General features: G+C 36.9%; 1 protein-coding gene across 1 annotated transcript in view; it reads left to right on the top strand.

Annotated features, from left to right (window-relative positions):
• The first annotated feature begins 1137 nt into the window (after positions 1-1137).
• The window catches only part of LOC150076975 (dynein regulatory complex protein 1), a 114271-nt gene continuing 93311 nt past the window's right edge, over positions 1138-22097 (top strand). Inside the window, exons 1-3 of the mRNA XM_090385746.1 lie at positions 1138-1297; positions 18336-18462; positions 20959-21046. Coding sequence (XP_090241872.1) covers positions 1138-1297; positions 18336-18462; positions 20959-21046 — 375 coding nt within the window. The remainder of the gene's footprint in view (positions 1298-18335; positions 18463-20958; positions 21047-22097) is intronic.

The following is a 22097-nucleotide window of genomic DNA, read 5'->3' as shown; positions in this document are numbered from 1 at the left end:
ACATCGGAGGGCGCTGTGTTCTCCACCCCGATTCTCTATTGACTTAATAGAGCCTCAAGAGTGGCCGCAAATAAAGGTTCTATCTTAATTCGGATTCCGTGGTCCGTGTGTAACCAGAGAATGTCATGAGGCAAAATTAGCAAACAAACATGGTTTATTAAACAACAACATTACATAACAACATTACATATAAACATACAATAAACATAATATAACCGTATCTAGTATCAAGATAATTGTTAAGTTAGTTTAAGGGACGTTTGGTTGGTATATTAAATCTGTGTATCTTCTTGTAGTTCGGCAAACAACGATTCCTTTCCTCTAGATGATGACATAGATATTCTCCTATCTTAGTGTTAAATGAGTAGCAAAGGTAATTGCTGGGTAAATAATAGAACACAGTATGGTATCATTGGATAATATTACTTTACTGTTACAATCACATCAAACACATCTTGAAGCTTACTTCAATGAGAAGAAAGGTGGGTATAATATGACATACTATCATATACAATTCTATTGATTAAAATGGGGTGAACTTACCGCAAAGTTCCGAGCCACGTCGGAGCGAGGACTTCACTACCTCTGGTATCATCTTTTCTCGCTTCTACTCGGGGTAATACCGCTCTCTGCCTCTTTTCTCCTTACTGCTCTCGAATCAACTCGACTGCGACCACTGGACCACGGCAACTGGACAACTTTCTGATCAACGAACTGGACCACTCCCTCGACGACGACTAGACCAATTCTCCTTTGTTCTCAATCTCTATATATAAGTTTGTCCCCTTTCTGCCGTCCCCTCTGAGATGCAGGTGTTCATCTGGACGGTCAGGCAAAAAGGGTTTTTGCTTGACACTTTTAGGACCTGACTCACCCAGGGACGATATTTATTAAGGGGCTTGCATATTCGTGCAGGGCTGCTTTGGAGAAATTTATGTGACATTCACCTCTCCCTTTTTTAGCCTCCCCACTACCAAACATTCCGCTGATACATGATTCAGTCGGCCTCAGTAGTATGACTCTTACAGGGGCGACTTTTCTCACTTCAGAGTGTCATATCTCACATCCTCTCTTTTGAAAACATGCGTCAGCCCACTGCCTGGGGGAAGATGACCACTCTCCACTAGCTGGCGGCACATGACGGGGGCGATACTGTTTCACTTGCGCGGCGTCACCTGCACACCACAGGGGGCAGCGACGCAGCCTTCTCCGTTGGGGAGGGAGGAAGCTTTTACTTCTACAGGCCGTGGAAAAGTATTCGCGTTTCCAAGATTACTTATTCAGATAAGTCCAAGAGGTAAAATAAAGCTATTTTACACCATAATGATAAGAACATCCTTGGACTCAGAGGACGTAGCTATGGACTGGAGATGTACAAATGTGACCCCAATCCACAAAGGAGGATCAAGGGGAGACACAGGTAATTACAGACATTTAGTTTAACTTCTGTTCCGAGGAAATTAATGGAGGCACTGGTTTTAAAGAAGCACTGTAGGATCATCTAGACAAGACTGCAGTTATAGTTCGGACACAGCATGGGTTTTTTTAAGGGGCAGTCTTGTCTGCCCAATTTGATTGGATACTATGATGTAGTCGCACAGGAACTGGATGCAAAGAATAATTTTGTTATCATATATTTTGGATCTTAGAAAGGCTTTCGACACTGTTGCATATGAAAGACTACTGCACAAATTGGAGCAGTGTGGCGTTGGAGGCAAATTGCTGATATGGATAAGGGATGGTTGAGTGGGAGAGGACAGAGAATGGTAGTCAACGGACACTGCTCTTTTCCCGACTAATGATATGAGTTGAGTCTCTCAGGGTTCAGTGTTGGGTCCATTGTTGTTTTCTGTATTTATAAATGATATTAATGATGGTATATGAAGCATGGTAGTTAAATGACACTAATGAGAGTACGCTGCTGTAACAGGATCGAGGAAAGTTGAGCAGATTTTTTTTTTTTTTTTTATGAAAACCCCAAACACGAAAGGTATCAAAACCTATAGTACTTAGTACCGTGCATGGGTTGAAGGAGAACTATTGGGGGAGGGGGGTGCCGGAAACTTTGCTCTAGAGACTAAACGTGGGTTTCACCACTTCAAGCCTCCAATAAGCAAAGTGGTGGTATTTCACCGGTTGATGAAAGTCATGGCTTTGAGGTGGCAACTGAAGTTTAACACTGACAAATGAAAAGTACTGCATACGGGAAGCAGTAACCCCAGAGTAACGTATCAACTGTGTGGTACCACACTGACAGTGGTAGAGAATGAGAAGGACCTGGGGGTAATTGTGCAGGAAGATATGAAGTTTTCTGAGCAGTGCAGATGGTCTGCAAGAGTAGCATATGGTGTCTTGTTAATGATATACAGGACTTTTTCTAGCAGGGATAAGGAAGTGATTATCCCCTTCTATAAGGCAATGTTCAGGCCTCTCCCTGAGTAGTAGTAGTAATAGTAGTAGTGGCACTTGATGCAAGAAAGCAAGTGTAGGAGCTTATGCAGCATCAGCCAAAAAAAAAAAAAAAAAAAAAATCACACCATTCCCTCCAAATGCCTGTCCAGTTCCTCCTTAAATTTATTTAATCTATCAACTTCCACAACGACAGATGGAAGTTTGTTCCAGCAATTAACCACCCGCTGGCTAAAGGCAAATTTCCGCACATCTATTCTACATCTATCCTTTCTTAATTTGAACTTATGTCCCTGTAGGTTCGTATTCTGAACAAGTGGGAGGATCCCATCAGAATTCAGCGTGCTCAACCCATTCAAGGCCTTATAGACCTCAATCAGATCACCGCGCAGGTGCCTAGTCTCCAGCCACTGCAATTTGCAGAACTTAAGCCTCTCTTGGTAAGAGGATCCCTTCATTCCCCTCACCAATCGTGTTGCTCTTCTCTGTACACGCTCAAGCAAATCTACATCCTTCCTAAAATGAGGCCTCCAGACCTGTACGCAGTACTCAAGGCGTGGCCTGACCATTGCCTTATACAGAGGGACAATCACCTCCTTTTCTCTGCTAGCAAAATTCCTATATATCATTGACAAAACCCCATGACCTGCCCTAGCAGCCTGTCTACATTGCTCAGAAAACTTCATATCTGACTGCACAATTACTCCCAGGTCTTTTTCATTTTCTACCACCTTAAGTGTAGTACCACACAGTTGGTACGTTTCTCTGGGGTTACTTCTACCCATATGCAGTACTTTGCATTTGTCAAGGTTAAACTTCAGTTGCCACTTCTTAGCCCATCTGCCCAAATTATCTAGATCCTGTTGCAGTAGCACACTGCCATTACGGTCATTAACAACCCTGCCAACCTTCGTGTCATCTGCAAACTTCGACATTAAGCCTGATATACCTTCATCAATATCATTGATAAATATACAAAACAACAGTGGACCCAACACCGAACCCTGTGGGACTCCACTAATAACATTAGTCCACGAAGAGCAGCACCCATTGATTACCACCCTCTGTCTTCTCCCACTTAACCATCCTTTTATCCATTGTAGCAACTTACCCTTAATACCATTCTGCTCCAATTTGTACAATAGTCTTCCATGCGCAACAGTGTCAAAAGCTTTCCTGAAATCCAAGTATATGATATCAAAATTATTTTTTGCATCCAGTTCCTTTGTGACCACATCATAATAACCAATCAAATTTGTCAGACAAGACTTTCCCTTAACAAACCCATGCTGTGTCTGAATTATTGCTGCAGTCTTGTCTAGATGATCCTGCAATGCATCTTTAACCAGTGACTCCATTATTTTACCCGGAACAGAAGTTAAACTAACTGGTCTGTAATTATTCGTGTCACCCTTCGAACCTCCTTTGTGAATTGGGGATACATTTGCACATCTCCAGTCCGTGGGAACCTCCCCTGAATCCACGGATGCTCTCATAATTATGGCTAAGGGTTTGCTTAGTTGCTTTGCCGCCTCCTTTAATATAACTGGATAGATCCCATCCGCCCCAGGTGCCTCTCTTATGTTTAACTTCAACAATTTCTCCTCCACTTTGCTCTCAGTTATTACAAAATCATTAAGTACACTGCTACAATTTGATAACCTTCTTCCATTTTCAAACTGTAATGATTCCTCACGTGTGAATGTAGATGCAAAATACTCATTCAGTTTGTTTGCTATCTGAGCAGGATCATCAACAGTCGAACCATCGATGTCAAGTGGACCAATCATATTCAGCCCCTTCCTTTTAGAGTTTATATAAGTAAAGAAATACTGTACACACTGTCTGGAGGCCTCATTTTAAGAAGGATGTAGAGTTGCTGAATCGAGTACAGAGAAGGGCAACAAGATTAGTGAATGGAACAAAGGGTTGCTTTTACGAAGAAAGCCTTAAATTTTGAAAAATTGCAGTGTCTGGAGACTATGCACCTGCTAGGTGATCTGATTGAATTGTATAAAGCTTTGAATTGTTTGAGTATGCTCAATGTCGTTGGGATTCTTCCTTTTGCTCAGAATAATCGCTTGAGAGGGCATAAATTCAAATTGAGGAAAGACAGTTGTAGGATAGATGTGCGGAATTTGTCCTTATCCCGCGGGTGGTTGATTGCTGGAACAAACTTACATCTGTCCTTGTGGAAGTTGATAGCCTAAAGAGATTCAAGGAAGAACTGGACAAACATTTGGAGCGAGTGCATAGGTGAAATGAGAAGGGTGTGTGTGTGTGTGTGTGTGTGTGTGTGTGTGTGTGTGATGCGATATAAGCTTGGTTTCTTGTATCATGTGCCCTTGCTAATGCTAATGCTATAAAACACTAGCGTCAGCGCCTTGACAGAGATGACGAGGTCGCGTGTAGTGTCTTGTGGGACAGGCGGGCGGAAATTAATAAGGAAGTTCTTGAACCATTTTCTTTCCTTCTTTATATGATTGCTCTTATTTTAAAATAGAGCCAGTCGTTTAAAAGTCAGTCGTCCACAGAATAAATCAACAATTCACAAAAACGTCCTAACCCAAACAACTTGAAGAAGCAAAATATACAACATTGGTTAACATGAAGAGGTTGTGTCAATCATTTTGTCTATAAATTATTGTTGAGGATCTTTAAAAAATAATAAATAGAATAAAAAAAAATGACCTAACATTTCTCGCTTTGTCGTCTGCTCTTCGTTTCAAATCGATACTTAACTTGATTTATAGGTTTCTGTTATTTCCTTCTCATTCCACTGATTGTATAGTTTTCTTTCGTGTTAGAGAATCCATCCGAGTTGGACAAATATTCAGGGGTAAGTTATATAACTCATGCTATTAATGCTATTTTAATTATAGTAATATAAATTAATATAAATCGGTTTGCTTTTTTTTTTTTTCTAATCGTTCTGTAAATGTCTTAAATAATAAAGAAATAACTAAAAACCGCTATTTTTGTTAATGTAATTGTTAAAAGTAAGCTCTTTACTTAAAAAAAAAAAGGGAGGGTGAAAGTGAAAGAATTCACCTTTCTCAATTAAGAAGTCGGTCCCATTATCATTTCCACGATTTGCAAATTTGCGATTGCGTAAATAAATCAGAATTTAGGGGCTTTGGCCCCATCACATTTCATTGAATTCTAATGCTAAATGATATTTATTACGATATATTACAAATGTTTCTTTTAAGTCTTGCTTTTTCTGAACTTATATTTTCATTTTTTACCCAGTGAATTGAATTGTTCTATAAAGGAGCACAGGCTTATGACTGCATTGGATCTGCTAAAAAAAAAAAACAAACAAACAAACAAAAAAAATAATAATAAAAGAAAAAAAATAAGAATCTGTGTAATTCTCTATAAATTGCATAAATACGGGCAAGCTCATTTCTCTTTTGTAGAATGGAACATAAGTTATGTACTGTATCAAAATTTAGATTTTTGGTGCATAGCAGAATATTGTTTACATTACCAGAGTACGTTGCTATGGTAACACAGCAACCAACTTTGATTAACATGGAAGACTTTGCGTTGCTAGAATTAGAGTAGTAATTTACGTACCGATTTCCTTTTTAATTCATATTCTGAATTTATTTTGTACACTGTTCTTATTTTGAATTTATTGTATACATAATTTTTTTTTCATTAGGTAGCACAATCAACATTATTCCTCTTTTGAAATTAATTTGTGACATAATTAGAAAACTTATTTTGCTTTTCCCATTCTTCATAAAGTGAGTATATAGTTAATAAATATTCAGAATAAAAAATCAACTATGTCATCACACACTTTTACCGCAGTTGCCCAAGGTAAAGTCCAAACAGTCTTTTAAATTATGCACAGCACCTTGAGTTTCGAAATGCACCTTTATTTAAGTTGTAGTGTCATGTGGAATGAATGAATTCCTTTTATTGTCTACAATATTTTCTTACATACAAAAAGTATTTAATTACATTCAGTATGCCATATGAGTTTTTGCATTAATCTGCATTAAAAGATTTTAATAAAACATAACAAAATCAGACATACAGAACGGACATTAAAGGACCAAAATCAGACATACATTAAATTATAAAACTGTGAACCGAAACTATTATTTTTATCCAGTTTACTTATTTTTTGACTTTACTCTACTGTTTTTTTTAAAAATAGCATTGCCAAGCTTATTAAACTTGGAATTGCCTGTAGGTTTTAACTAGTTTATTGCATTACATCATTAGATCATCGTTTACATCATTTACCTTTGAGCTTGTTGACATGTTTCAGCTTCTACTGGATCCTCATCAGGGATCTAAATGGAGCCAAAAAGATGCTGAAACAGAATAAGACTTAACTGGCTGCTATGCAGAGCAGCCAGTTAAATCTCATTCTGAACCTTAGAGTTAAAATGTTAATGTCTTTTGTTGAAATTTAATGTACCATTAATTGGAAAAATATGAGGCTTTTGAATAGTCTTATTTTCTTTTAAATGATAGTTTTCTTGTCTTTAATAAGGAAATAGATGTTTATTCAAGAAATCTGTTGTGTACAGCCAAGGTTTGGCAATAGTAATAGCTGTCATTCTTGTAGAAATATTTTTGACTATAATGACAATAGACAGCAGCTTTTTTGCTTTGCTTTTATTTTTAAAACATGCCTCATCAACTGCACAGATGGAGTGAGGGGGTTAGTCATACCCTGATTTGGTATTCTGGCTCATCCTAAAGATGTTTCATTGGATTTAGTCAAGATTCTTTGCTGACTAGGCCAATTCTGTTTTCTTCTTACTAAAGTTGCCAATGGCCTGGCTTTATGGTTCAGAAAATTACACTGGTATATATTTGATCCATTTCTATAAAATTTTCACAATGCAGGGAGTACAGAATTATATAAGGTGTTAACATAAGATATTGCCTCCGTAGCCGAGTGGTCAGGAGCGGGAGTGCAGTAGCACACGCTCTTTGAGTAGACCGGGGTTCAAGCCTCTGACTGCTGAATACGGTCGATCTGCCAACCCGCACTGGACCAGCGTGGCAGACTAAGGTCCATTTCCCTCAGCATGAATTGTTGAGGAGGCTTCCATCCTGCAGTGGGTTGATAATGGCTGCACTTTACCTTTTTATTGCCATAAGAATTCTAGGCACAACTGAGCAATGGCCTCAGTCCAAACTATAAGAAGCAACCACGATACCACAAAACTTCCTTCTTCCCATTGATGGCATGGTGTGCTCCATTAAAGTAGCATTCTCGAAATTCACAGCATGAAATGAAACTTATTGTAGTATTGCATGTAGTGAAACATATTGTATCATTCTATTTCTCTCTGGTTCTACTCATATCTATGTACTTCCTTAGTTCCTCGGCTCTTCTAAAATGCATAGATGCCTTTATTTTGCATTTAGGTTGTCAAACCTACCTCACAGTTGTTGGAGTTAGATGACTCTCATCAACCAGTGCAATACCACCACTTTGTTTGAAGTGGTGAAACCCATGTTTAGTCTCTAGAGCAAAGTTTGTGGCATCCTCCTTCTCCCCCCACCCATGTCCTTCACTCCATGAGCGGTACTTAGTACTATAGGTTTTGATACCTTTCATGTTTGGGGGGTTTCATAAAAAAAAAGTTCATTAAAATATATTTAAGAGTATAGTAAAGAAGGGGATTAATAATTTATGCCATGCATGTCAAGGGAAACATTTTATGATTTTATTTGATTAATCTGATATGCTGTTATTACAGGAATTGTAATATAAATAGCTGTAATATGGATAGGTGTATTGCATTCTAATTTGATTTAATTTTAAAACAGATTTCTTAAATGTAGTAGTAGTAATGGCATGTGATGCAAGAAAGCAAGTGTATGAGCTTATGCAGCATCAGCCAAAAAAAAAAAAAATCACACCATTCCCTCCAAATGCCTGTCCAGTTCCTCCTTAAATTTATTTAACCTATCAACTTCCACAACGACAGATGGAAGTTTGTTCCAACAATTAACCACCCGCTGGCTAAAGGCAAATTTCTGCACATCTATTCTACATCTGTCTTTTCTTAATTTGAATTTATGCCCCTTTAGGTTTGTAATCTGAACAAGTGGAAGGATCCCATCAGAATTCAGTGTGCTCAACCCATTCAAGGCCTTATACACCTCAATCAGATCACCGCGCAGGTGCCTAGTCTCCAGCCACTGCAATTTGCAGAACTTAAGCCTCTCTTGGTAAGAGGATCCCTTCATTCCCCTCACCAATCTTGTTGCCCTTCTCTGTACACGCTCAAGTAAATCTACATCCTTCCTAAAACGAGGCCTCCAGACCTGTACGCAGTACTCAAGGTGTGGCCTGACCATTGCCTTATACAGAGGGGCAATCACCTCCTTCTCCCTGCCAGCAAAATTCCTATATATCATTGACAAAACCCCATGACCTGCCCTGGCAGCCTGTCTGCATTGCTCAGAAAACTTCATATCTGACTGCACAATTACTCCCAGGTCTTTTTTCATTTTCTACCACGTTAAGTGTAGTACCACACAGTTAGTACGTTTCTCTGGGGTTACTTTTACCCATATGCAGTACTTTGCATTTGTCAAGGTTAAACTTCAGTTGCCACTTCTTAGCCCATCTGCCCAAATTATCTAGATCCTGTTGCAGTAGCACACTGCCATTGCTGTCATTAACAACCCTGCCAACCTTTGTATCATCTGCAAACTTCAACATTAAGCCTGATATACCTTCATCAATATCATTGATAAATATACAAAACAACATGAACCCAACACCGAACCCTGTGGGACTCCACTAATAACATTAGTCCACGAAGAGCAGCACCCATTGATTACCACCCTCTGTCTTCTCCAACTTAACCATCCTTTTATCCATTGTAGCAACTTACCCTTAATACCATTCTGCTCCAATTTGTACAATAGTCTTCCATGCGCAACAGTGTTAAAAGCTTTCCTGAAATCCAAATATATGATATCAAAATTATTTTTTGCATCCAGTTCCTTTGTAACCACATCATAATATCCTATCAAATTTGTCAGACAAGACTTTCCCTTAACAAACCCATGCTATGTCTGGATTATTGCTGCAGTCTTGTCTAGATGATCCTGCAATGCATCTTTAACCAGTGACTCCATTATTTTACCCGGAACAGAAGTTAAACTAACTGGTCTGTAATTACTCGTGTAACCCTTCGATCCTTCTTTGTGAATTGGGGATAAATTTGCACACATCCAGTCCATGGGAACATCCCCTGAGTCCAAGGATGCTCTCATAATTATGGCTAAGGGGTTTGCTTAATTGCTTTGCCACCTCCTTTAATATAACTGGATAGATCCCATCCACCCCAGGTGCTTTTCTTATGTTTAACTTCAAAAATTTCTCCTCTACTTTGCTCTCAGTTATTACAAAATCATTAAGTATCCTGCTACAATTTGAAAACCTTCTGCCATTTTCAAACCTTAATAATTCTTCATGTGTGAATGTAGATGCAAAATACTCATTCAGTTTGTTTGCTATATGAGCAGGATCATCAACAGTCGAACCATCAATGTCAAGTGGACCAATCAGATTCATCCCCTTCCTTTTAGAGTTTATATAAGTAAAGAAATCCTTGCTGTTTTTCTTAGCATCTTTTGCCAAGGATTTCTCGTAATCTGCCTTTGCCTGCCTAACCTCCTTTGTGACCTGATTACGGACTAGCTTATATCTGCCATAGGCTTCTGAGTCGCTTGATAATTTATATGCATCCCATGCATTTTTTTCTGTGTTACGAGTCTCATTAGTTCATTTGATAACCATTTAGGCCTAAACCTTGAACAGTGTTTCTTAATAGGTATAAAACTTTTAGTAGCATCCACGATTAATTCCTTGAATGCTTCCCACTTAGAATTTACTGTTGGTATCATCGTCAGTTGGTCCCACTGTACAGAATTTAAAAACTTTCTGAGACCACTGTACTCACCTTAAGGAAGGAAAAACCCTTTCCTTTACCCCTGATGGTAATTAAATCTTTAAGTAAATCCCACATCAGTACACTGTGATCACTGCCACCTAGTGGTTCCTTTATCTGCAAATTTTTAATACACAAATGATCACTGCTGATAACCAGATCAAGAGTATTACTTTCTCTGGTGCAGAAAACAATCATCCAATAAATCCACAAAATCTGACTAGTGTGTGAGTGACCAACCCACAAGTTCCAGTCAATATCTGGGAAGTTAAAATCCCCTATTAGAAGACATTCTGATTTACTAGCCCACTCTATTTCTCTGTACAATTGTTCATTGTACTCATTCGAGTCATTAGGCCTATAACACACTCCTACTCGTATTTTTGCTTTTGCAGTGCTTATGTCACACCAAACTGACTCAGCAGTGCACTGTTCATGTATATCAACTGGGTGTACTTCTTTTGATTTTATGTTTTTCTTAATTAACAGTATAACACCTCCTCCCTTTCTATCCTGTCTATTCTTTCTGTACACATTGTACTCCCCAAATTCCAGTTCTGCATTCCTTATATCTGTGTGACACCACGTCTCTGCTATCCCAACAATATCTGCCTTTGATGTCTTGACCAACACTTCAAATTCATCAAATTTATTTACTATACTTCTAGCATTGGTATACATGCTCCTATTCCTAGTTACCTTAACACATCCCATATACCCACCTATTTCACGATGACTGCCATCCGTCCCTGAAACCCCCAACACCCCTCGCTCCAGGTCACTACTTATTCTAATAGAAGTTGTGCAAGAATCACCTTCACCTCTGCCTGCAGCTACTGTTAAACTATTAGTCCTTGTGTCCCCCCCCCCAGGCTATCAGTTTTCCGATTCACCTAACACTGCCTCGATAGCATCAGCAAATATTCTTGCACCCTTTCTATTTAAATGTATCCCATCCCTGTAGAAGCAGTCTCTCCTGTTAACAAGTACAGACCAGGCTGAAAAAAATTCTATCCCTTGAGCCTTGCACAGTCTTTCCAGGGCCGAATTGATCGACAAGGCTCTCATCATATACTCCCTTCTATCGCGTCTGGGCAGAATTGCAGACACTTTCAAATTCAACCCTAATTCCCGGCTTTTTTTCAACAGTGAGACCTGTACTTGTTAAGTAATTCTGCCGGTCTCCTACTCTTAATATCATTAGTGCCAACGTGTACAACTATATCACCTTTTGTGCCCTTAAAAGATGATATCCGCACAACGTCATCAACCCTTGTCCCTGGCAGACATACCCTGGTCCTGTTCCACCTATCCTTTTTACAAAGCATGTTCCTCGTTTCCCTGACAATAGTCACCAACAACTACTAGTTCCTGTGGGACCAGCGCATTCTGCCTTGGAGATCCTTCGAGGGCATCCACCCTGTCCTTCAAGCTCTGATATAGGCCCATAACAACGCTGAGTTGTCACCTGATTTCCTTATACTCCTTACATAGCACACACACACACACACAAAGACATCCCCCATGGCAATATCATGTTCCGTTCCAGAGAGTTCGGCAAACATTTCACAAGTCGCACATTTTTTTAGGCTGTGATGCGTTGGAGAATTGCCCCCTCAGTTCTCCCCTGAGTCACAGCACTCCTGCCACTTTGTGCCCTTTGCTTTTCTGCTCTAGTTTGGGAAATGTTTATATATGTGTCAGATTCTGACACATATATATAGCTATGAGTTATGGCTGTTTGAATTTCAAAAAAAAATTTATGGAATTTTCAATAACGCAGAATAGACATTATTGAAGTGCAATGGGAAAAAATGATAAAGTATGAAATAAGAATAAGCAGTGCTCCATACTTAGTAAAATGTTTATTCATACTGCATACATGTTTGCTTATTTATTTATTTATTATTTTATTATTTTTTACTATTGAAAACTCCATAGCCATTCTTTAAAATTCAAACAGTATTAGCTCTATAACCATTCACAACCAGACACAAGTTTACTGACAACACTAAAATCACAAGTCTGAGAACAATAAAATATAATCATATTTTAGTGTTCTCAGAACCTTAGGTGTATAACTTCTGTAATCCCCCCTCTACTTATATTAATAAAAACTAATATAGAGCTGTTGCCATCATTGCATGTGTCTTGGCTGGATTACTGCATGCTGGCAGCCACAACTGAGACAAAATTTTAAAGCCTTTTAAATCCGAGAGAGAGTTTATAACTAGATGCTGGCAGTCTCAACAACTGGGGCAAAGTTTTAAACCTGAAATTCCAGGAAAATAAATTTTCTGGGAGAGTTTAAAAAAAAAAGATTAAAAACTGGATTAATGAGAACTGAAAATATTAAAAACTGGATAAATGAGAACTTCACTATGTTTAGATAATATGCGCACTAAAAATGAAAATGAACAGACAACTTATGTGGTCGAGACCCGCTAATATTAGTGGGTCTCGATCACATAAGTTGTCTGTCCAACATGTCCAGTAAAGTTTCAAGACAACAAGATTCCCATAATGTTTTTATACACTGTCAATGACTAAAAATGAAACAGAAATATTTTCAAATGAGAAAATATAGTTTAATATATCACAAAATAATGACCATTGGAATAAAATAAATCAGGAACCAAAGGCATTACTACATCATATTTTTTATTGAACTTCTTTCTGCTATAATCATGCCTCTTTACATATATGTTAAAATTTTTGTTAAGGTCGACATTAATGCCCTTGTCCTGTCAACGTTCATCTCATCAATGAAAGTTAACTGGACGAGGTAGCATTCTAAACACATACTTTAATTAATGTGGTGTGTTAAAATTATATTCCGGGTAAATAAATTTTCCAAAAAAACATGAACCAATCATACTAAAAACATGTAGTTTTTAGCATGGATGCTTTTAAAAAGTACACCAGTTTAAGAGACAGCTGTTCTTGTTGTTATTATTGTTGTTGGATTTTTAGGTACGTAGTGACTTAAGCCACACTGTGTGTGTGTGTGTCATTGTGTATCATATCTATACTAGTGTACAGATATGATACACATCTTATAATTGAATTGGTATTCAATTATAAATTACAAAATCTTTTAAATGAATTGTAGAATTTTCTCAGATAAATTTTGAGAGCTTGATACTGGTGTGGCCAGTTATAATAATTTCGAATTATGATTCATGATTTACTGGAAACGTTCTTTTGACAGTTCCATCATTTGCTGGAACAGCAAACAAAAAGCTAGATAAGTTTTAAATTTCTGAAGTCTGCTCTTGAAATACAACCTTCAGGAAAAAAAAAAAAAAAAAAAAAAAAGACCAGTGGCCAAAACAAGATCTCTTAAAAAATTCTTACTTCCTGTCTTTTGGCTCTTCCAAGATAAATTTTTTAAGTAAACAAAACTGACTAAATAATAAGTTTTTGCCAATTTGAAATTCCATATCAATAATATTATTACACGTATTTGGTTCTCTGTGACAGTATATTGGTTTTGTTACTTTTCACTCATTTGGACAGATTTGGTTTTCAGTTCCATCATAGACTGAAGGAATTTCTAAAGCCTCCTCAGAGCTGTAGTTAGCTGATATTAGGCAGAGGGAGTAGGGTTTTTCAGAATGCATAACATGCAAATTCCCCTATGAACATACACTAGTACAGATATGATACACAGTAACATGCAGATTCCCCTATGAACATACACTAGTACAGATATGATACACAATGACACACACAGTGTGGCTTAAGTCACTATGTACCTAAAAATCCAACAACAATAATAACAACAAGAATAGCTTTCTCTTAAACTGGTGTACTTTTTAAAAGCATCCATTCCATAAATTTGAGTTTATTAAAGGTTGCAGCCTATTTTTCTAGGTATTCAAAAGTCCTTTTATAAATGTAAAATTTCATCATTTCTTCTTCAAATGATATTGTTTTATTCACCCTGAATTTGTTATCAGTTAAAATTTTGCAAGCACTTGGGGAAAAAATTTTCTTCAATGTACTGTATATTCAATGTACATATATATATTTAAGCATTTCAATTGTTTGATGCATGTTACCCACAGCCACTATTAAATAATTATATTAATTGCATTCAGCTCATTTTACAATTAAACAGTTTTAGGAACATTTAATTTGTAGTAATTGCTTATTTAATATTCCAAGGGCACTATGCATAACCTGAAAATTAACCCCAGGGGCTTACATCTGGTGAGTATGGGCTTGGCACACTCAGGGTGCATCAGCTGGATATCATCATTCTTCTCTTTACTTCTGCTTCTTGATTTCTCTCTCTCTCTCTCTCTCTCAGGGTAATTCAGAATTTTTTTTTTTGGCTGGTGCAGCATTAGCCTCAGGCTTCCTTGCACAATATAGCTGCTAATAATAATAATAATAATAATAAAGTATGCTTTATTTAATAGATTCAAAAAATATTACAACAAATTTCGTTGGCTTTTCTTCCACAAGGAACAATGCTTTCAATACTTTGAAAATTTTTAATACTTGATTAATTTCTTGGTATAAATTTATCTGGTAAGTCTTTGAATGTGTTTCGAACTTGTTATACTGTACATTACATCTGCTAATGAACAAAATTACAAAGTTAAACAAAACTAGTAATGAAAATAATATTGCACCCTTGAGCAAAATCAGTGGAGGTTGCGAGGCAGATTTTTTCACCACATAGTGCAAATTGCCTGTCCACTGGCTACATGGAATTCTGCCATTTAACCCGCAGGATGCCACAACTGATGCACTCAAAATCTTTGCCACTAAGACCATTTATAGATAGAAGAGAAGGAAGAGAAGTATATGTCTGACTCATCCTTATTTACATAGAATTAACTCTAGTGAACTTATGCACATAAGTGGTTTGGAAAAATCCAGCACTAGATTTGTGAACGCCTTTTTAAAGTCATATTTGGTAGATCTTGTTTGATATTGATAATGAATTCCTGCAAGGGCAGATAATAAAAGCTGCTGGACAAATCATTATGTTTAAAATTACAGAAAACCAAAATGTTTTTGAATCCCAGAATAAAACTTTCAGGACACCAGGAAAAACACTGAAAACCAGGATGTTTAGTCAGTCCAGTCTTGGCACTTGTAGTGATAACTTTGCCAACAAACTGATAACAATAGCTCACCTGTAACCAGGTGCACCAATATTTTTCTATTCCTTAGGACCACATTTGGTCAATGGGTTAAAAAGTTATCCCATTTTATAACCTTAAAAATTGGCAAGAAATAATTCAGTCATTCACTTTTTTATGCCGCCTCTATTTTCATCTATTATGGATACAACTTGAACAAAATTCATTTTCTATATTAAAAACATATATTTTTAATTATTTTTGAAAATAAAGCAGAACTTTATTTTCAAAAAATAGTTAAAATGTGTCTAAAGTACTGCATATGCCTCTGCAGCCCTTAAGACATGTTTTTATCCTCTTTTATTTGGTATTTTTGAATATTATCTCTGTTATTATCTTGATTGACAGTGAGTACAATGCCAATCGAAAAACCTAAAGCTTTAACTGTTGAATGGCAGCCAGCTTCTTCTATTGACATGGAAGACTGCTGCACAAATTGGAGCAGTGTGGCATTTCAGGCAAATTGCTGCTATGGATAAAGGGATGGTTAGGTGGGAGAAGACAGAGAGTGGTAATCAATGGACACTGCTCTTTGTGGGCTAATGTTATTAGTGGAGTCCCTCAGGGTTCAGTGTTGGGTCCATTGTTGTTTTCTGTATTTATAAATGATATTGATGATGGTATATCAGGCTTAATGTCCAAGTTTTCAGTTGATACGAAGGTTGGCAGGGTTGTTAATGACACTAATGACAGTACACTGCTGCAACAGGATCTAGAAAAGTTGAGCAGATGGGCTGAGAGGTGGGAAATGAAGTTTAACATTGACAAACGTAAAGTACTACATATGGGAAGCAGTAATCCCAGAGTAACGTATCAACTCTGTGGTACCACACTGACAGTGGTAGAGAATGAAAAGGACCTGGAGGTAATTGTGCAGGCAGATATGAAGTTTTCTGAGCAGTGCAGATGGTCTGCAAGGGTAGCTCATGGTGTCTTGTCAATGATATACAGGAATTTTTCTAGTAGGGATAAGGAGGTGATTATCCCCTTGTATAAGGCAATGGTCAGGCCACACCTTGAGTGTTGTATACAGGTCTGGAGGCCTCATTTTAAGAAGGATGTAGAGCTGTTGGAACGAGTACAGAGAAGGGCAACAAGATTAGTGAATTGGAACAAAGGGTTGCTCTTATGAAGAAAGGCTTAAGTTTTGCAAATTACAGTGTCTGGAGACTAGGCACCTGCGAGGTGATCTGATTGAGGTGTATAAAGCCTTGAATGGTTTGAGCATGCTCAATGCTGATGGGATTGTTCCTCTTGCTCAGAATAATCACCCGAGAGGGCATAAATTCAAATTGAAGAAAGACGGTTGTAGGATAGATGGGATAGATGTGCGGAAGTTTGCCTTTAGCAAGCAGGTGGTTGATGGCTGGAACAAACTTCCATCTGTCGTTGTAGAAGTTGATAGCTTAAATAGATTCAAGGCAGAACTTGACAAACATTTGGAGTGAGTGGACGGGTGAAATAAGGGTGTTTTTTTTTTGTTTTTTTTTTTTGGCTGATGCTATATAAATTTGCATCAAAAAATTAAAATTACAAAAGCATACACCTCACTAATTGTATGTGACAGATGCCTCTAATTTTAAATTCTTCAACATATGCATGTAATTATCAAGAATAGGCTTAACTTGGTCCTTAATTTTTGCTGTTTGGGCAATAACTAACAATGATTTCTGGAATTTTCACTGGAGAAATCAAAGAAAACATTTTTGTTGAACGGTATTTGGAAGTTTCGGCTGTATGGACTGAACAGATGAAGAGCATGAAATTTCTGAAATCGTTCCTGGTCTCAAAGGGCCTTTGTGCTCAATTCTGGTTACACTTTAGAAAAAAAATATTAGGCCTGTGTTAGCAGAAGGAATTGAGAAGAAAAACTCTTTCAGTGTCTTTTTTGTACTGAAATCGGCACCATTTTTACTACTAGTTGCCTCAACGTTACACTGCTCAGGTGGGAAGGAGCAGCAGTGCGTAGCACACGCTTCATGATTAAATCGGGGTTCGAGCCCGTCACCACCAAATATGGAGGATGCGGAAAGGTCAGGGAATGACCACCACATATTCCCGGAGCAATATGGCTTTAGTTGCTAATGCTCCTAAAAACAAAATAACAAACAACAAACAAGTTACACTGTTTTAACACCTTGAGATGCTAGTTATTTTCAAATAGTGCAATATTAGATGCTACATAAAAGTGGATTAGGCTTTGGTATGAGAGGTCTAAGTCAAGGGGAAAATATGCTTATCTTTTCAATTTATTTCATTGGGCAAAGGTCATAAATGTTAATTTAAGAATAGTATTTTCCTAATATGTTTGTGTAGTGGATGGGCTATCAGTTGTAATGGGCATAAACATCAGTTTGGAGAGGAGGGGGGAGCTGCAGTGTGTTTCAAGAATATGGAATTGCTAAAATGAATACAGCAGATGAGAAATAAAATTCCAAAGAATTTCTGTTATCCCATAAACCATCATATTTCTAAACACATTCTACTCTTTTTTTCATATTTCATTTACATAAGTAAATGTTTTTTTTATTTACATAGGTTTTGCTGTTCCTGTTTGTATATCGAGAGACCAGATATGTATTTTCCATTCTGATTTTCTGTGTTCTTTCAGTTTGAATATGCTGTGTTTCAGAATTTAATAAGAAAACATCATCTGAACAATAAATAAAATATTTTTATGACTTTCCATGAATTTCATAAATTTCCATAGAATTAAATTAAAATTCATATTTTACATTATGGTGATTAATTAATAATTAGAAAATGTATGTTTTTATATTCAAAAATATAGAAATAACATTCATGTTATATGAATATTTAGGTTATTATTTTATAATGTCTGCTGAAAAGAAAGTCGAACCGTCTGTTGATTCTGAAAATAAGGAAGAACGTATTCTTGCTCGACGTTTGCGTGCAGAGAGACAAAGAAAACTCTTAGCTGAAGGAAAGTAAGTTGATAAGTGGAATTTTTTTTAAAGCAAGATATAAAAATTTTTAAGGATATGTGTACAGTCATTAGTATACCTGATAATAACAGACAGAAAATTAAAATATATATGTACTCAGAGATCACTGAATTATGACCACCTCATCTGTAATGGACTATGTTGCGTAGCTTGCAGTATAAAATACCAAACAGCTTTGTATGCTAGCACAGTGGTAATTGCAAGTAAATTGATAATTTCAAGGTGATCATGCAAGCCAAAGTGATAAAGTAGCAGTTATGGAACATAGTAAAGATATCACACAATTTCAAACGGGCATGATTGTGGGAGCTCGTGTCAGGTGCTTCCATATCAGAAATGTTATGTCTTGTCAGCTGCTCATGACTCACTGTGGTTAAGGTGTACAAAGATTGATAAACGGGTTACACCAAATCCTGCTAACAGAACTGTAGCAGATTACTCAAGGTGGATGTTCACGGTGAGTGAAGGGTGCTACGTATGGGTCAGCAGATCACTGTGCAACAGTTGACATCCTAATACAATATGGGAAATACAAGAACAATATATCCCAAATGACAATGCACCACACACTCAGACATAAGGGGTTTCCACAGCAGGTGACCCAAGAGACACCCCTCTCCTCACTGCTGATCATCGGGAACGGTGAATGCTGTGGTGTTAACAACACACTGGTTGGACACTGGAGGACTGTAAATGAGTGTGCTGGTCGGATGAGTCCAAATGCCGACAGGTGCTTTTGTGTGTAGTGCAAGCAACACAAGTCCATGGACACATTGTACATGGTGCCTACTATCCAGACAAGTGGCAGTGATTGCTTAATATGAGGTATGATTTGCTGGCAAGAACTAGTACCTGTGGTGTGTATGGACCAACATTTCACTGGTGAGGTTTACCGGCAGCTCTTAAGAGACCATGTGCATGCTGCTATGTTGCATTTTTTTCATAGACAGAAATGGGATCCTTCAAGATGATAGTGCACCGTGTCATCAGCCCTGCACTGCTCCCGAGTGGTTCGAGGAACTCAGTGAAGATATCACCCATATTGGCCTCCAAATTTGCCTGACTTCAATCCAGTTGAACACTTGTGGAATGTTTTGAAATGGGAAGTGAGTCATATGGACACATAAGCATCATATATTCCAATACTTGGAAAGCCTTGTGGGCAGCATGGCTGCAGATCCCTATGAGCATCTCCAGATGTCTAGTGGAGTCAGTTCCTAAGCAAATACCACAGAGCAAAGTTTCCGGCATCCCCCTCCCCCCATACTTTTCCTTCAACCCATGCACGGTACTAATTTTTTCTCAGCTGGACAGGTATTTCGAACGAACGGAGGGGTGAAATGGGAGTAGTGGTTGTTTTTTTTTTTTTTTTTTTTTTTTTTTGGCTGATGCTGAATAAGCTTGCTTTCTTGCATCATATGCCTCTATTAATGCTAATGCTAATATTGAGATGTGGCATATGCAACAAGTAACGACCATCCTGATCATCGTGTCAACCACAGGTATGGTGCCAAAGACCCTACATAACCGCCTAGCAGCAATAGGTCTCCCAGCGAACACCTACAAGGAACTCCAGAAAATCGCAATCCTGAACACCTGTAGGATAGTCTGAAAGTTCCTTGACCAACAGTAACACCAGACATAATAACAACCACCCTGTGTACTTGGTAGCAATACCTGTCACGTGGTGGAACCCCCAATCAAGGAGAAATAATATAAGAGCAATAATAATAATAATAATAAAAAATTACAGTATTGTTCTCAGATTATCTATCTTGTAAACACCTCTGATCCTATATGGCCAACCCAGTTCATATGAAATTTATTATTTTTTTAATATAGCATTTTAGATCATAATAATTCATAATGAATAGTAACTTTTTAAATAATTTTTGGGAAAAACTGAATTGCTTCTATAATAGTAGAACAAGAGATTCTTTTTAAGGGAGAACAAGTATTCAAGTAGCCACATTTCACTAACATAGTAGTGAAATATTTAAATTTTTATTGACCACAGTACCATAATTAGGTTCTTCAGCAGTTTTTAATACTGCTGAACAAGAAAATTATAATCAGTCTACAATGAATTTTATGGCATATTATCAGTTTCACTCTTTGCTGGGTCTAAGCCATGTATTCTTAATACCACCTGACTCTGACCAGTTTTGAGAATGCTACTTGCAGCCACACAATTATTTTGAACATTTTCCTTGAAATCTTTGTGCCACCTTAGAACCAGCTCTGATGTCACCAATGAGTTTCAGTTTCTTGCTTTTATTGATCTTTAAATGAAAGGTATAAATTACAAAAAAAAAAAAGAAAAAACACATTGTTTTCGATTTGTAACTGAGTTAATATATTTTTATAGTTCTTGCTGATTTATGTTTTATTTTATATGTGTGTTTGTTTATTTATTTTCATTTGTTTTAAATTTTAATCAGGTTCAAAAGCAATATACAATATCTAAATTATTTTTAGGACAGCATCAGAAATTGGACTTTCTCTGGCTCTATCAGATGAAGTAGAAATCATAGGTAGTGAGAAACAAATTGAGGACAGTCGTCAGGTATGAAACATAGCTAACCCACCATATTAAGTGTAGATCATTGTGGTAATACTTCATAATAAAAATCTAAAACATATTCTCACTTGGTTTAATAGCATCTTTTTATTTTCATTTAATTTTCAATAAGGGCCAACCACATAACATCCCCCTTTTAAACAATTTCTCTTTTTAATATTTTTAATACAGAAATTATCTTAATGGCACATATAAAAGTATAGGACAATCGAAATAAATTTTTATGAGAAAATGTTATTATCCTCTTATAAATTTTTTTGTTGGAATTTCCATTATGATAATCCATAATTCAGCTAGTATGCTAAAATAATGAAAAGTAGTTTTGGCATTTGAAATGTGAATACAGTACTACAGTATTGAAATGTTAAAGCAATTTCCAAAAAGAGCAAGGTAACAGTATAAGGAAAAATTTGGTAATGAGAAAACCGCTTTACGTCATTCCCATTCACTGTGATCCCTGATTACTATTTGGAGAAAATAAAAATTCATTAATTAATTTTAAAGAAGTTGATTAATGTATGGTGCAGCACATTTCAGGCATGTTAATAAATAGTAATAGTTTATGATTTATAACAAAAAAAATGAACAAAAAGCAATGAGTTTTATATACAAACTAAGAACATTTCATTTCTGCACATCTAAATAAATAATCTTTATTTGTCCTACCATACTAAATAAAGTGTTACAATAGTGAGTGGTAAATTCCCTTCATGGCCGTAAATGCCAGGGGATTCACATATAATACAACATAAACAAATAGAAAATATAGATTCATTAAATTTACACTTCATTTCTGACTACAGTCCTGACAGTTAATGTGCAAGTTGCTCAGTATAACAACAACTATGGACAACTGAAAACACTACAGACACTTGTTCACGATTTTTTTTTCTGTACATTGGATCTTCTGTTATCCTTTCAAGGTCAATTCCAATTTGAGATAAGCAGCAGATTGAATCTACCACATTGCCCATTCCTTCCTCCAATCACTGCATGGCAACAAACATTTCATAATGTCCAGTGCTTCATTTACAAT

The sequence above is a fragment of the Mastigoproctus giganteus genome, chromosome 12, assembly GCF_048544385.1.
Source record: "Mastigoproctus giganteus isolate SK-2022 chromosome 12, ASM4854438v1, whole genome shotgun sequence".
NCBI classification, from domain to species: domain Eukaryota; kingdom Metazoa; phylum Arthropoda; class Arachnida; order Uropygi; family Thelyphonidae; genus Mastigoproctus; species Mastigoproctus giganteus.
The sequence above is the reverse complement of the archived record's forward strand: the minus strand, read 5'-3'. Positions and strand labels throughout refer to the sequence as shown.